This window comes from Cantharellus anzutake (assembly GCF_015039405.1).
Source record: "Cantharellus anzutake strain C23 chromosome Unknown EI90scaffold_42, whole genome shotgun sequence".
Lineage (NCBI taxonomy): Eukaryota > Fungi > Basidiomycota > Agaricomycetes > Cantharellales > Hydnaceae > Cantharellus > Cantharellus anzutake.
Window position 1 is genome coordinate 273555 of NW_024066992.1, and position 17435 is coordinate 290989.

Genomic DNA, 17435 nt, shown 5'->3' on the forward strand with positions numbered 1-17435 from the left:
TCACTGATCGACGCTGCCTAGGATGTCTGCCTGTTATACTCACTGTGAAGCTGGTAAGGAAAGTCGTCTGTTCGCTTGATCTCAACGATCTTTCGTATGTCCTCTGGTGAGAGTGTTCCAAGCATCATTGCTGCCAACTCTCGAAGTTCATCGCTACGGAAACCATAACCCACAGTTTTCTTTTGTGCGTCTGCTTCAAGAATTTCTATCAAATCTGGACTGATCTGTTGAAGAAATTTTCCGGGAACAGTGACACTTCCGTCATACCCATGGTTCCAGGCCCAGTTGCTTTCCTTTCCATTAGGTAAAATTGAATTTGACGGCTTTAGGGAGAGAATCTGAATGCCGATAGACACTGTTTCTTCCTTCAGGAAGTCCTTTGACACGACACTTTGAGGACATTTGTCAATCTTGATTGAGTTCACTTGCGCCACACCCAGGAATGGGACACCTTCGCACCGCAAGAGCACCGCAACCACATCTTGAATCAAGATGTGTTCTGTCTCTGTGATTGAATCATCTCCAATGTGGTGGTTTGGCATTGAGAAGGATGGCGCAAAGCGGGATATGTTTGCAACTCGTCTCAAACGGTCAGTTGAGTTTGATGTTCTTGTATATCGTGTAAATTCACGCAAAACCTTTGCCTTGTGTACATGCTTCCCATCTGCCACTTCCACTGTGCTTTCGAGCCCATTCTGACGGCTGTGTTCGCTGTCAACAAGTTCCTCAAGCTCCAGTGACGACGGCATAGGCGAAGTCGATGTGCACTGCTGAGGCTGCTGTGGCATTGGATCAAGTATCTCCTCACTTTCCACCTCTTCATAGGCGTCTGTCCCAAATGGATTCAGCAGGTCAGCACCCAGACTTGACTCGCATCTGGCCAATTTCTCCACTGGCTCGAACGGTGCAAGCTCATGGTCACTTTCAATAAGGTACCGGCCTGCCTTCCATGCCGATGCGAGTTGTATACCAGACACTTGTACGTCTCCCTTCCACGATGCTGGATTTAGATGATCCACTTTCTGCTCAAACCCGGCGCCCCCGCTCACTCCTTGGAGCCGAAGTCGGCAAGGACCCCGGTCCCATTCTGGCCGTTGTGAAAGGATCGAATGGCACTCCACAGCACCGGAGGTTCTTCCAGAGAGACTGTAAGTGCTAACATTCACATCACTTCCATTTTGAGACCGAATGAGGCCAAAGATCCATTCCAGCCGATCAGTGCCCAGCAAAATTATGAAAAATTCCCCATCAGGATTATCCCGTTTGGCCTTTGCGACGCAGAAGTAGACATTTTTTACCATGATCTGGATGTCACGGTAGAGCGGCAAGGGAAGGAATGAAGAGCGAGCATTTTGGTGAGTGAAAAGAATATATGTGAGGTGTGCGGCTGCACTGAGGAACTTGAGTTGTTCATAGAGGCTAAGTTCTATGTTTATATAGGGAAGGATCAGATATCGTAAGAGCTTTGAGTGCTGATTAAGTGCAATACAGGTTTCTTGAAGGACTGGTTTGTCAGTGGGAAGCGGTGGTGGTAGCGACCAGATAAGTTGCATTAAGTTCAGCATTGTTGTTACATCTTGCTTATCTGTTGCATTCAGTAGGTTGTTGATCCGGGCAATAGAACATCCGTTGGCCTCTAGATGGGATCGCAGGACTGCAGGTGTTATTTGGACTCGGCCAATTGAGACACCACTGGTACGGAGGTGTGTATGTCGAAGTCGTTTCATCACATGTTTGTAGTCTTTGTCGGATGTTATCTCATCTTCTCCCACCATGAGATTTAAGAGGGGAAGACCACCTAAGTGCACATAGAGGGGGGACAATGGTGAAAGCAGGAAGCGCTCTGTTAGGGAGACAAGGGCTTTTCCCCGTCTGGATTCACCATCGGATGCAATGCAGTACACCCTTCCCTTTGTTGTGTCCATTTTTCGGCTACAAGCTCTCAGTGCAACGTGAAGAAGTTCTGCATGTTTACTTGCATCTTCACCCTTACATGTGGCACTGATTAGGAAGGGGCGTGCAATGTATTCACGATGTTTCCTGGTGAGTGCTCCTATTGCTGCGACTGTGGCCTATTGTTTCTGATTGAGTTCCTGTATGTCTGAGGCTTTCCACTGTTGACGTACCTCAGTACCAAAGTGGACCTTCTTGTTGGCCAAGTCATCAAATATGAGATGTGCATCATCAATGTTGTTGAAGACATGTGCCATAGGTTGTGAGTGTTCGCGACACAATCCAATGACACTGTTGGTACGTGAGCACCAGTCCAATGTTTCCTCGACCTTTATCTCATCAACCATACAGATGAGGCCTGTGACCCGACTGCCAGATGGAGCGTCAATCGAATATGCTGATGCAATATTTGATGTGAGTTCATCTAGAGTTGGGAAGGCTGGTGATGCAAGGATTGATGTAGTGCAGTGCCGTCGTGTTACAGTCAGACCTGGTGTTCCGAGTGCGGCATGTGCAAACTCCGCTACCCGAGCACCCCCGAGGCGATAGAGCACAACACTCATCAGGTGTTCTTCTTCTGTATATCGGGGCTTGTAAGTTCCCATTGCAGCTCTTCCAATAAGTCGAATGATTTCATTGATCCCATGCTTCTTTCGCAGTGCAGAGTGAACAAGATGATTGATGCGAGGAGCACTACACTCGCTCACTGCCATAACAAATCGCCTGTAATCCAAGTTTGAACTTGTGAGTAAGCCAAGCTTTTGGTTACTGTTAAGGCGGTGTAGTTTGAGGGAGTCAAGCTGACGATCCTTTCGCCGAAGAACCTCAATCAGCCTTGATGTACTGAGGTATTTGTATGGGGTAGTTTCTGCAATGCCGTGGTTAATGCGGCTCCGGATGCGGCAGAGTCTTTGATTATTTTGGAGTGTCCTGCAATTCTGGCACTGTCCGCTTGCCTGAGTTGTTGACTTTGAGCAGCTTGGGGCATACACCGTGAGTATGCCACCCTGAATGTGGACATCCCATGACATTGATAGCTCTGCCTGCTCCTCCCATGGCCATTCAGCACAGGGACTCTTCCCGTCAGGAAACTCTATCTTGATACCTCGGCATGGCCAGACTTGCTTAATTATCTGGAGTGGTTGGTCCTCATCCAAGTTGCGCTCCGGGGGGTGTGGCCACTGCTGTGCTGCATGTTCCGGATGTGAAGATTGGCTACTACCAGGCATGTTAATTGTTTCTTGTGAAGGACCCATAATTGCATCAATAGGTATCCTACAGCTCAGTTAATCCATACTCCTAGCTTGCGTGCATAGGGAGAAAAATGGTAACGCACAATTTCTCGGCCTCATGTATTAGATTGTTAATGCGTGTCTCTAATAGGGCCTCTGGCACTAGGTTATTTCCAACAAAGTACTGGAGTGTGAGACACAGCCCAGGTAATCCCATTGGCCCTCTTTTTATTGCTAGTGGTAGGAGCCCTTTTTGTCTTGCATATTCGCCACAAATACCATTGAGAGCTTTGTCTAACCATTCATAGGGGTCTTCATCAGGGTCTTCCAACTGTCGATTTGACACCATTTCTTCGGGATCTCCAGTGAGAGTTGCAATGCTATCAGAGGGAATGGCCAGTGGGATGGTGTCAGGGAGGTGTAAAGCAATATCCTTGAGCCGTGACAAGGGCAAGGGAGGTAGCACTGCTTCGTTTGATGGGTTGGGTGATACTTGGGTATTACACTCTGATGTCATGGATGACATTAAGCCCTCAGCTGGGTGGGTATTGACTAGAGTGGGTGGGGTGACAGTTGGACGGACGGGTTGCTTTTTCTTGAAAAATAATTCCATTAATGCAGCTTGTGCGGTAGATTTTGCTTTCTTTCTCTTTGCCTCTTGGGCTTCATGGCACCGTGTCTTCCCAATGTGGTTCAACATATTTGTTGACCCACCTAGACCTAAAAGTATGTTTTCTCCACACTTGGGACAAACTTCGGAATATTGAATGGAAAGTTTTTCACAGGTCTAAATAGGAATGTCATCCCGCAAGTCCCTTTGGAGTATGTACTTGGTAAATTACCTTTTTCCTGCATGAATCCATGCTTTAAGCAGGGGTATTCCCAAGTGCAAGGAAAACACGTTGGATTAACTAAATTTAGAAAATGGCAACTGCCGTATCTCGGCAGTCCCCGAATGAATTGAATAGGGAGGGGGGTCCTTCCAAAGCCGCTGAAACCTGAAAAGGGACATCGGGTGAGATATTTCCCTAAGTGACCCCCCTTGGAACCCTTTACCCGAGCCCGAGCCATACATATGTAAATACAGTTGTTTACATTGTATACAAAGAATAAAGAACAAATAAAGTAAGCATGCAAAGCGCGCACCACCACTCCACCACCCATCCCTTACACGTGCAGTAAGAAAAAAATAGTGGATGAAGGGGGGTGAGGGAATTGTGAGGCCAGTTTAACTGTACATATATATGGTTTGGTCAAGGTCCCTAGTGATGGTGGTTTGGCTTAGTGGCTGGTGCCGGGTCCTCTTCAATCCTGTGTGTGGATGGGTCTTGATTTGAGTCCTGGATGGTGTTTCTTTTTTTTCTCCCTTAGAAAACTTTTAAGATGAAAAACTTCAATTCCAAGGGGTGATCAATGTCATGAAAAATGTACATTGGGTGGCTTTTGACTTCGTGATCAACCCCGGATCCATGGCTGAAATTAACACTTTATATATTACTTTTAGGACCGGATCCATGTGAGGTCTACTTGGTCTAGTGGATTATAGCACTGTGTATGAGCCTGTCTCCCCCCTCCCCTGCTTGTGCAGGTTCAATTCATTCTTGGTGGATTTTTTTTTTGCCACAGTTATTGCACAAGGATGACTTCAATGTATATATAACACTGATAAGCAATGCTACACTAACTGCACTAAACAAACCCTATTCCAAGCATGTTCTACAATACACAAGTGCTGTAATGGTAATTAATAATTTTAGTTTGGTAATTGGGTTGGGTTGGGGAATAACAGGGAGGGGATGATGAGACCGCATGCAATGAATATTTATTACATAATAATGTCACATGTAGGCAATGGTCGTTGGCTGGTTTCTAAATCAATTTTTTGTTCAGCCATGATCACATGTATATTTCCTTTTGCACTCATCTCAGAGGGGTTTTGCAGGTTTTCTGACCTTGGCAGGTTACCAGCCTCTATGAAGTATAGTCCAGACCCCAGTTATTCAGTTTGCGACTGTGCCACAGAATTGAAAATAAAAATCCCGAATATTTACCCATTTTGTCAATCAATTTTTTACGAAAGGGTTCAATACCCTTTCACTTTTTGACTGCCACTTTCTCACAAAACCACTGTAATGTGGGCATTTAGTGTAATGGTAACACACTCTATGCAGGGCTCTGCAGTTCAACTCCCAGAATGTCCATATATTATGCATTAAGGTTCCTGAGACCACATGTACAAATTTCCTATTCTGGCCACTCCTTTGCACCCCCCTTGTCATGTTGGGGATTGTGCTCTGATGCCCTTTGCCTCCCAACTTTGTCCTTATGCCACACATCCCTTTGTGTTATCACCTATAAATGTTATGTGCTGCATCTAACATATGTATAGACAGTTGGGCCACTGTAAGGTTGGTGTAGGTGCCGACCTTGGTGCCTCTTCAGTCCTCAGGTCAGTTGATATCTAAGTTGTATAGAACTTAGTATTCAACTTGGTGTGGAGAAGAGTAAAGAACCCTTTACCCAACTCCGCACCATACATATGTAAATACAAAAGTACAACAAGGAATAATAAAGGAATAAGTAAATCACCACCCTGTTAGAATGCGGGGATTCGGACGACTCCGGAATGGAATCGGAGACTTAGCATGGAAGGACCTCGGCCTCAGCGACTCAGGTGGAGCGCTGTGCCATTGCTGGTTGTCCTGGGGGTCCCTAATTTCGGATCTAGCAGAGGGAAAGTCTCTTGGGGGGGAATTCCAGTCGATTTCGGACTGAGGTTACAAGTTACTAGGTACATTGTATATAAGGAGGGGTCCGGAATCAAAAGGAACAAGGGTAGGACGAAAGGAGACAAAGGGAGATGGAAAGAGGAACAACACCAAGGGTCAAGTGTTTGACTCAATGGTGTTTCCCAAAGGAGGAATGAAGGGCCAAGGCCCAAGGAGGAAGGAAGGAGGTTGGGAGTGGGGAATGGCTAGCTGACTGAATAGAAAGGAAGCAGCAGCCCAAATAGGAATGAGGGAGAATAGCGGAATTGAAATGGACAATGCAATAGTTGCAAGGTCCGGAGTAAGTCCGGAAAGTCCGAACTCGGAGGTTAAACTCCGGAATATTGGCAAAGGTAATTAAATGGAATGAGCTAACCAATACAATGGGTATAAGCGGAGGTGGGGTCAAAGTCCGAGGTCGGAGCTAAGACCGGAGGTTCCGGAGACGAGACGTGAACGGGATACCGGAGCGGAGGTCCGGAGTCAGGAGCATAGGTTTTGCGTGCTCGTCTGGAAGGTGTCGAGGTTGGGGTTGGACCCGGAATGTTCCGGAGTCGGACCGAAGGTGGTGTCCGAGCCGGAGGTGGGATAACCTCTTGGGAGTCGGCAAGGAGAAAGTGATGGAAGGGAAATAGGGCTCCAGAAGTCGGAGTTCGGAGTTCCAGGAGCCCGGAGCGGAGGTCGGGATTGTATGGATATGACACACCCCTTCCTTACAGCCACTGTGTCAGGGCTCAGTCCTCACTAGAGGACAGCCCAGCCTCAGGGCTGGGTGTGTGCAATGTTCTGGGTGCCTGGGTGCCTGGGTGCTAGACCCTGTCCTCAGCTCCTCAAACTCACTGAAAGGACTAAGCAGGGAGTGAGTTGAGAAGAAGGGTAAGTTTCCCTATTCCCTGCTTGGCTGCTATAAAAGGGAAATGTACTGTACAGTTCATAATGTGACTATGGGTAGAAGCCAACCTGATTTTTCCTGCGGGTTTGCATGCAGGCTGTAGTTGTGAGAGATATGTAAAGATGGGAAGATGAGGGAAGTGGGGGAGGTTAGGGAAGGTGGTTCTGGGGTTGTTGTCAGGGCACACCCCGACATGCCCCGCCTGACCCCCACTCCACTTCCCTGCTCCGCTTCCCTGCTCTGCACCACATCTTCCTCCCTCCCTCTTTCTTTCTTCTTCCTTTCTTTCTCTCTCTTACATGGACCACCTTTCCCGCTGCTCAATGTATCACCGGGGTGCATGCCCATTTCCCCTCCTGTATCTTACCATCCCTATATCGCCGTCATCACCACTGCACTCACCCTGCACCTGCAATGGACCCTCTCGGGATCTCCCACAGAGACACCTGGAGAGCCATGGCTGTGTGTGAGGGTGATGTGGCACACCCCATGTGATCAACCCCGCATGTATATAATAACAGCTGGAGTGGGAACCAAAGAAGTAGCCTTCTTCTCACATTCCCACTTCAGACTAAGTGGTTGGGGATGCTCACCCCACGATGGGATCGCTGCTACGCATAGCTGCTATTCATCCCACTGAGTCCTGCACACCGGGACCTCACCACTTTCAGAGCTGTCCCTGACAGTTGTATGGTCAGGTGCAGTTGCCCTGACACACTGTCTGAAGGGGTTGTCAGGGGACGTCTCATGGGTCCCCATGACCCCCCCCATGGCCCACAACCTAAAGGGACACAGCCCTGTCCAGGGCACACTGCTGTGGGTAAGAAGGTGAATAGATAAAAGGCAAGTAGTGTACAACTTGCCTGCTGTGGGTAAGAAGGTGAGAAGGAAGCTAACTTCTCACCTTCCCACAGTGGCCCAATATAATCGAAAACTTCCGGAGATATCCGGAAGTCACATGAGGCCCGAGACCTGGGGCCCGGGGCATCCGGCCGCATGGAGCGTCCGGCACAGGGCACACGCGGGAGGTGCAACGGCCGGGTGTGCATGCGGATGCGGGTGCGAGTGCGGGTGTGGGCTAGGTCAGGGTGTATGCCCTGACAGGGGTGTCAGCACTGTTTCTCATGGTGTCAACATTCTTTGCATAGTTGGATAGCCCTGTTGGAGTACAGTGTAAGGTCAGTGTAGGTGCTGACCTTGGTGCCTCTTCAGTTCTCGGGACGGTTGGAATGTGGGTTGTGTAGAACTTGTATTTTGACATGATGAGGGGAAGAGTGAAGTCCCTTCACTCAACTCCAGACAATACATAAGTAAATACAGGAGGTACAACAATGAATAAAGAAGGAATAATATAAACCACCACCATTCCTTACACAGCCTAGTCAGCCATCTCATGATGGTCTATAGAGGGGGGGCTGTTTGGCCTTCAAATGGGCCTAAAAGGGGGTATTTACTAGTGGATGTCCTGGGATGATTCATTAATTCAATCAAATGCTTCTGTAATTCAATCAAATTTGTATTATTCAGGGTAGAGGTAAGGGGTTGGTGTAGGTGCCAACCCTGGTTAGCCTAGTTCCTCAGGCTGCCAACAAAAGTAACTTGTATGAAGTTATTATTTGCAACAGTATGGGAGGAAAGGCTAAGTTGCTCTTTCCACTTTCCCACACTATTGTATGTACTTTGTATATACATGTTTAATACAAGATGATTATACAATTGTGTAATGGGAAATAAGGGGCAGGGTTACCACTCCTTACAGTAGACATTCAAAACATAATGCCGCAATTGAATCTGATTTCCCATGACAATCCTCAGGCTGCTCAACTGTCTGTGCACAATGCTGGCCACTGTCTGAAGGGGTGTCAACACTGTTTCCCACGGCCCCAACACACTTTACGCAGATGGATAGCCCCTTTGAATAGCTTCCAGAATATATATTTTGAGACTGAATTGACCAATAAATCATCGAGAAAAATGCAAAATACTTTTTTGGATGCGAGTCTTTTGGGTTAGTGTGGCTGTGCACAGTGCTGATCATTGTCTGGAGGGGTGTCCAGACTGTTTCCCACAGTGTCAACACACTTTGCATAGTTGGATAGCCCCTTCAAATAGCTTCCAGAATATATAATTTGAGACTAAATTGACAAGCAAGTTATTGAGAAAAATGCAAAATACTTTTTTGGATGTGAGTCTTTGGGATAGTGGTTGGGCCACTAAATTTCACTGACAGTCATCAAAGTCATTGAAATTTTCGGGTCACTGATATCCCAAAGACTCATATCCAAAAAAGTATTTTGCATTTTTCTCAATAACTTGCTTGTCAATTTAGTATATTCTGGAAGCTATTTGAAGGGGCTATCCAACTATGCAAAGTGTGTTGACACCATGGGAAACAGTCTGGACACCCCTCTGGACAATGACCAGCACTGTGCACAGACATGAGGTGGATAGCCACACTAACCCAAAAGACAAAAAGTATTTTGTGTTTTTCTCAATGATTTGTTGGTCAATTCAGTCTCAAAATATATATTCTGGAAGCTATTCAAAGGGGCTATCCATCTGCGTAAAGTGTGTTGGGGCCGTGGGAAACAGTGTTGACACCCCTTCAGACAGTGGCCAGCATTGTGCACAGACATTGAGTTGAACAGCCACACTAACCCAAAGACTCGTGTCCAAAAAAGTATTGTATTTTTCTCGATAATTTATTGGTCAATTCAGTCTCAAAATATATATTCTGAAAGCTATTCAAAGGGCTATCTATCTGTGTAAAATGTGTTGGGGCCATGGGAAACAGTGCTGACACCCCTTCAGACAGTGACCAGCATTGTGCACAGACATTAAATAAGTTGGACAGCCACCACACATCCAGTATTTTGCGTTTTTCTCAATAATTTATTGGTCAATTCAGTCTCAAAATATATATTCTGGAAGCTATTCAAAGGGGCTATTCAACTATGTAAAGTGTGTTCAGACTGTGGGAAACAGTGTTGACATTCCTCTAGACAGTGGTCAGCATGTGCACAGACCATGGGATGGATGAGTATGGCATTCTGGGACAATTTGCAACCATTGAATCAAACTGAATTAGGACATTTGAGGACATTTGCAACAAATGAATGAAACTGAATGGCCAGGATGTCCTAGGATGTTTATAGTGAAAAAGGCCTTTTAGGCCCCATGCAATTGTTGTAACAGGTCTATCCAACTAGACTCACAACAGGAAAGAGGGGGGATAAGGATCTCATTGAGGGTCAGGTCTGAATGGGTATATTGGTCCAGTCGAGTCTGGTGCTGATAACTCTCTACCAAACTGTACAGCAGGTCCCGGAAGAGTCTGATAAAACAAATAAGGAAAGAGCATCACATTGTCAGAGACCGGGTCGAGATGAAGGAGTGTCTCCATGACGGAGGGCTTCGGCCTCAGCGACTTATGCCAGGAGCGCTGTGCCTAGTAAACACGTCCATGCCCTAACTTACTAACTGGCCACCAGAACTGAAGAGGGTAAACTCTACAGTGATTCACCCCCCAATGGTGCGGATTTCACTAATCCGGGCCTCAGTGTAACGAAGTTCCATGAAAAAAATTGATAAATTTGAATAACATGAAGAACGTAAATATGAATCAGTGGCCGGCAATATTTTGAGTGGAGTCCTGTCATGAAGTGAGTATGGGAGTGAGTATGAAATGGGCACTTTCACCCCTCAGTGGTATCCTGTGACAGAGTGTGACAGTGCATTCGCACGCTCATGTTGGACCCCCGCTGACCCCATCAGCCACTTGTTCAGCACACCCTGGCACCTCCAGCATTGCAGGGGGCTTGTTCTGCTGGAGCTGTGGATAATTCTGAGCCATCCAACCCCTCATTCGGATTTCCGATGGCTTTGCCGGCACTCTTTGTTTGAGCGCAACTAAGCGCGCTTTTTCCTCTCGCCATTTCGCCACCTCTGCTTTCTGTGTCTCATTGAACTTTCTCCATCCCTCCTTGGCCTCCTCCTTCAGCTTCTCCAGCTCGGCCTCATCCAGCCTCCATTGAGTGTGCTCAGCTTGATCCCTCAGAAAACCTTCATGTGTCACAACGCGGCCGAACGTTCCCTTGATACGTCCACCTTCCTCTTTCTCTTTTGACTTTTCCAATTCCTCCCGTGCTAGAAGTTGTGTCTGTGATTTAGACACATACATTCCTCCCAATGCCAACTGGGCATTTGCTGCATCCACCACATTAACGGCTCTTTCTACCAGTGTCTTTGCCTTCCAAAACTCGTGTCGCATTTCGTTGATCTCCTTCATCAATTCAGGGTGAGTCTTGTGCTCTGAGTTGTGATCATGTATCAGATCCCAATTGATAGGAGGAAGATCGCTGAGGTGCCCATATGCGCGTTCGGGTAGTTTGAAGGTTGAACAAAGAGGTGAGGAAGATACGATAGAATTTGAGGATGAGGAGAATGACATGATATGTTCCAGGTCATCAACAGCGCGCTTCTTTGCCTGAGAGTAGGAAGGAGGGAAGGTAGGAGTTTGACAACAAGCGTTGACTGTTGCAGCATCTGAGCCAGAAGGTTGCGGTGGCGTGCGGACATGTGTTGTCTGAGACACAGCAAACAATAAGGGATTAATGATCGGTCCGTCACACTCATTATTATCCACTTTGCTGTATGTTCCATCATGACCCCCTAGGTACATCTGAACATCCTGCGAGTCATCCATCGGTGAGGGGGTATCATCGCGCTGGTACACACGGGCCATCAGCTGACCATGAAAGTGCATAATGCGCTTAACAGGTGAGGTCACAGGGAGGGGAAGGTCTCCCCGGGTGGAATGTTCAATGCTTGGAGCAAGTTGTTCAGGGTGGATGATGGATGGATTAACAGGGTAGACACCAGTCACTCGGAAACTGGTGATAATGTGAGTTGAGTTCATGGCCTCCATCCATGCATGGCCAAAGACCAATAAGAATGATGACTTGTTCAGTTTTTTGGGGTAATTCTGCAAGTTGAATGCGTCCCATTGTTTAGAGAAGCTCCACTTCAAGAGGGAGAATATGACGACATCAAGTCCTTGAAGGACATGAGTTGTGTGTGCAGGATAACATATAACGACAATATTGTGGTTGCATGCATAGGTTATAAAGTCAAGGCTGTAGTGTGAGTTATGTCCATCCACTATGAGAAGACGGGGGTGGCCAGCGGCTTTTCCCTGTGTAGCAGCATTAAGAGTTTGAAGCCAATCAAGGCCAATCTCATTGTCTGTCCACCCTTTCTCTGAGACAGTGACCCTAGAAAGTGGAAGTATAAGCATGTGCAGTGATATTATGGATAAGAAACTCACGCGGCCTCCAAAGGATTGTCCTTCAACCACTTGGAGTTCACATTCTGCCCTTTAAAGATGACGACTGGAGGCACTGAAGTGCCATCTGCACAGACAGTTACAATCACGCTCACATTCTCGTGGTTCCCATCACATTGAATGTGTGCTATTTTTGTCATCTTGCGTGCAATGACTTTGGCCTTTTGTCCTGTCCCAAATGGGAAGCCGCTTTCATCCATTGCGTAGATATCCTCACGTCTAAATTTGAAATGGTCATACTGAGCTTGTAACAGCTGGAACCAGTGTCGCACAGCTGCAGGATTTACAGCACCACCCCGAATACTTTCAAGGTTGGTACTCCACTTGGCATCAAGTCGGTTTTTGTTGCGTACTAGAAAGCTGTCAACCCAATTTTTACCGAGCCCAGTAAGGTTTGGGTGGCGTATCTGGGCAACTTCCAAGGCATATTCCTTCACACGATCACGGGTAGCAGGGAATCCATGGTCAGACATAAGGAGAAGGAATTCCACCAGGGTGTCACTCTCAATCTGATTCAGCCATGACCGGTTTATTGAGGCCTTGAGCTGACTTTTCCCACCACTCAGCCTCCGCATGAATGTAGAATAGGAAACATCACAATTAGAAGCATGTTCCCTGGTGCTGGGAGCTTTTTTGTGATTTTGTGTTGCATCCAGGACCTGAGATCTATATGAAATGACGGTGTTCCACATGTGCAGCTCTGCTGCTTCAGCTGCAAGCTGCCTACGGCGCTCCAAAGAGTTGGCATGCCGGACCATTTGTCAAAAGAAGCAAGCAAAGCAATATTGGGGTCGGGGGATGTGGGAATGGTGATTTAATTTACAGATTGTTCGGGTAACGGATGAAAACATGCTTCCGACTTAGGTTCCATGTCTCATCAAAACAAACAAATACTGGCACGTGTAACACTGGCCTTTTGCTCACTAGCTGTCTGGCTAGCTATTGGTAAGATGAAGAGAGCAATGAAACTGGAGTGGTTAAGTTGCAAGCATGGCGACTCCTCACACCCAAGTTCCCTATGTTTCCTCGATTTTTTCCTTTACTTCTTGCCCGCTTGACATCAAACTCGGTACATAAGTAGTCCTAGCAATGACTTATATACATGCCAAATCTCATCACAAAGGGTGGGGGGGGCTCGGAAGTTATGTGGTGATTTATCATTGGGGGGTGTGTCTCATTGAGGGGTGAATGACTGTAGTCGATTTTATTACTGAAGTGTAACCTATGTACAAGCTGGATATATATATGGTTACAGCGAAGACGGGTCCGCAAATGGCGGAGCCGAACGGAGTGGAGCTAACGGGGTTAAACATTAGCTGACTGAATATTACCGACAAGTCGGGTTACAGGGTTAACGGAAAGGCAGGCGATAACCCAGAAATGGAAAGGAGGGATAGGCCCGAAGGTGGGCTCTGCAGGGCAGGCGAGTGTATTGCCCAGCGGAGGCGGGAGTGCGCTAGCGGACGTCGGAGCTGTCCGGAAGTCTTTGGGGCTCTGTACTTAGGGAGGCGTAGGTAATAAATTGAAAGGAGGGGGTGGTGACCATCGAGGGGTACTGAGGGAGTTGCGGAATACGGGAGCTCTGAGGTTAGTGGAGAAGGAGCAGGAATAATTGGAGGGATCAGAGGGATCGGAAGTCGATGGCCGGGGATGGATATGACACACATGATGATAAGGAAGTGGAAACATTGGGCTCTAGCCACTGGAAATGGAATCAGAAAAATAAGGAAAAATAGGAAAGTGTGTAAGGAGTGTGAGGGGATATAGGCTACATGTGATGGATGTGAGGTGCTTGCTGAGGGTAGTAGAATCGCGGGATTTGGCTCATTTATGGTACACCGGCAAATCCCTGTGACAACATCCTGAGGTCCCCCTATAAAGGCCCACATAATGGTTGTCCAAGGTTGTAAGTGTTGTTAAAGGTTGAGTTCGCAAGTGATCTCGCGATAGTCAGGTTTTGCCTTACACTCCCAGTCCACTGAAGTACACTGTATGAAGCTGTATTTATCAATGGGGGGTAAAAGGCTGGGGAAGCCTTTACCCCCCTTGCATGTAGGTTAAATACAATATTGTATATACATGTGATAGTTGTGGCTTGGGACCGCATGGTAGAAATGAAGGGTTCGGGAATAGAAGTGTTGCATCGGGTACAAACCCAATGCGATGTAGGAGAAATAATATTCAAAGAATAAAACAATGATCTATCAGAATAGTCAACGAACAGGTGACAAGTTCAGACGTTTAACAGATCTCATGATCTTTATGAGACTGGACAGACATTAGAAGATCATTATAAATTATCTACACCCATGTAGCATGAGATTTAATCTACTACAAGCATGCCTAGAACCTGGCATAGGTGTAATATTCAAAGAATATATCCCTACAACAAGAAAATAGCACATAGACGGCAGAATAAGAAGGAACATTGGGAAAGAAATGTGAATATCTCGGGAACCAGTAAACTTTTGACTGTAATCTTTTTACCATCTGAAAGAACTGTTTCTTAACTTTATCCACGGTTTTGTTTCATTCTAAAAGCTTCAAAACTGACGGAGATATTGCTCAAACGGCGAAACACCTTATAATTCATATATATTTATTTGCTAATTCTTACAAAAAGTAATGTGACTCAAGGGAAATATATTGGCGCCCAGAAGTCTGGCGGACCGAATACCATATGACAGAGTATTCCCCGGCGCGGGCGGACAGTTTTTGATCGCATCAGAAGAGGAGAAAATGCTAAAAAACCGGATCTTGTATATTTTCCCATGATTCATCAAAACCTTTTGATTTTAAGCTCAAATAAATCGGAACAAAGGAATGATTGATGATCTGGATCTCGGATCATAAGCATGAAGTGATTCAGAAGTCCGCGGATCGGTTAATGAATTGGGAAGGCTCTAGAACATTAGTAATGATGTGGCTTCACAAAAAGGGGTCAATTAGAGAACAGTCTAGAAAGTTCCTTTATAGCCGAGTCATTCCTAAAGATAACCGTTCGTAATTAAGGCGGTGTAGAGCATAGCTTCAGCGCTACAATATCCCGCTAAGATCGGCCCAAAAGACAAAGAAATGAATTACTTATTGCTGAGTCATGTCCTAAGTCCATTATTAAGCTTACACAGCCCAAGCCCCTATATCATTCTAGAACTATCTATAATACAAATGTAGCACATGTAACTAGTGCGAGGCGTGGGAGTAGAGAGGCCTCTGAAAAGCATAAAAGGCCGCCGCTTCTGCCCCCTCTCAAACCTCAGGTAGAAATAAAAGTTTAATTCTCCTCACCAGTGGTTGGTTCGTTTGCTCCAAAAGATAAAAGCAAATATTAGTTGTTAGCTAATATAAAACTAACACGTCACTCTAAGCGTGAGTTAGGGTCAGTTAGACACAGCTGAACAAAAGTGTCATAGTGAGAATTAGTGAGAATTTGGTGGAGGGACTTCTTAATTGAATAATCTCTCAGCAATACTTGGTTATCACACCACAGGAGAAAAGTGAGTGATCCTGAACCTGCTAGATAACTAGCACGCACTCTAAGCGATAGAAAGAGCAGTTTGGTCACTCCTGTATTGAGTAACATTTATTGTGGAATTATTTTATTAGTAGTCTTCCTTCAGTAAATTATCAGGAAAATCACATCCTACTGAAAAGTGGTATATCTAGGTGTAATATTGACTAGAAATCATAGTAAAGTCAATATAAAATTTTATCCGTAGACGATCTATATGTCAGGTGAGATCGTTGGGGGGTGTTTATTGTTGTTTAGACAGTGAACAATCATATATTTGGCAACCAAAACACGGTCAGTACACAAATCAGCACAAACTCTAATATCGTTATTGGACGTAGGAAACTGGTTACATAAGGTGATCCAGCTCCGCTCCTTCAGCGATAAATAAAGAATGAAGAATGAATAAGGTAGGCCACGAGTATATTGTCACAACTGACAAATCCCGGGACTCCATCAGTGGCGAACCAATGCCGATAGGCGAATCTGCCGACCCGAAACCCATCCTAACCAGCCCCAACCCAGTGTCTGGCCCCCTGCCTTATTGTGTGAGACTTGGCCAATAATCAGAACCTAGACCCTGCCGGCATTCTGACCTTACCTCCAGTTCCCAAGCCCTTGGCGCTCCCAGCATTCAGTCCCTCCAGTTCCTATGCCAGCCTTGTGTTAGAACTGAGCGAGGGCGGATGATCCCGGAGTGGAATCGGAGACTTAGCGTGGAGGGACCTTGGCCTCAGCGACTCAAGCAGAGCGCTGTGCCATTGCTGTTTGTCCATTTGGTCCTTAATTTCACAGTAGGCAAGCAGGAAGTCTCTAGGGGGCATTTCAGGTCGATTTCGGACTGAGGCCAAAATGAGTATGTACAAGCGCCGATATATATAATGGAGGGGGCAAAAGCACAAGGAAACAAAGGGGATCCGAAACGGAATGAAGACGTCCGAACGGGAACAAAGGGTAGACAGAAGCGGAGTGGTACCGAAGGTCATAAGACCGAACCTGTGATACATCCAAAAGGAGGTAGGGAGGGTGAGGCCCAGAGGGGCAGGAGGATGGTGAGAAGTGGGGATGATGACTAACTGGCTAGAATGGGAAGAAGCAGCAGTCCAAATAGGGATGAGGGAGAAATGCGAGAAATACATTACAAGCGGTGAGAGTGCTGAAGATGATCCGTGAAGCTCGGAGGTTGCGGAGCTTACGGAGCTTACGGAGGCAGGGTTGAAAGTCTGAGGAATATTGGCAATGGTGTTTACGTAGTATGAGGTCACCAATGCAATGGACTAAGACCGAGGTGGAGTCAAAGTCCGAGGTAGGGACTATGACGGAGGCTCGGAGCAAAGGTACGATCAGTGCCCGAGTATGAAGTATGGGACAGTGGTGGAAGGTCGTAACTTGGCGGGAGGTCGGTGGGAGAGTACCAGAGGGGAGAGAGAGGAGAAAGGGAAGAGGGAAGGAGTGGCGAAAAGGGGAGTTGTCAGGTCCGAAGGTGAGTATTGGAGCGGACGGGAGGAGCGTAGGAGGATGGCGGAAGGGTGGAGGTTTTGTGGGGGAGGAGCAGAGGTGTAGGAGGAGTAGTAGTAGGAGGGTGGCGAGAGGGGCGGTGTTCGGTCTGAGGTGAGTATCGGAGCGGACGGAGATAGGGGAGGAGAGGGAAGGAGGAGTAGAGGTGGCATGGGAGGTAGAAGGAGGTGTGTTGCCAGGACCAAAGGTGAGTATCGGAATGGGCAGCGGTAGGGTA

General features: G+C 46.7%; 2 protein-coding genes across 2 annotated transcripts; both read right to left on the reverse strand.

The window, feature by feature from the left end:
* Nucleotides 1–17: 17 nt before the first annotated feature.
* Nucleotides 18–3182, reverse strand: EI90DRAFT_2928786 (uncharacterized protein; the record flags this gene model as incomplete). Its single annotated transcript, XM_039054972.1, has 2 exons — nt 18–2072; nt 2127–3182. 2 exons carry the CDS (start codon nt 3180–3182, stop codon nt 18–20), a joined length of 3111 nt encoding a protein of 1036 aa, XP_038913374.1.
* Nucleotides 3183–10590: 7408 nt separating this feature from the next.
* EI90DRAFT_3018267 (uncharacterized protein) lies at nt 10591–11133 on the reverse strand (the record flags this gene model as incomplete). Its single annotated transcript, XM_039057213.1, has 1 exon — nt 10591–11133. One exon carries the CDS (start codon nt 11131–11133, stop codon nt 10591–10593), a length of 543 nt encoding a protein of 180 aa, XP_038913375.1.
* Between the last annotated feature and the right edge of the window lie 6302 nt (nt 11134–17435).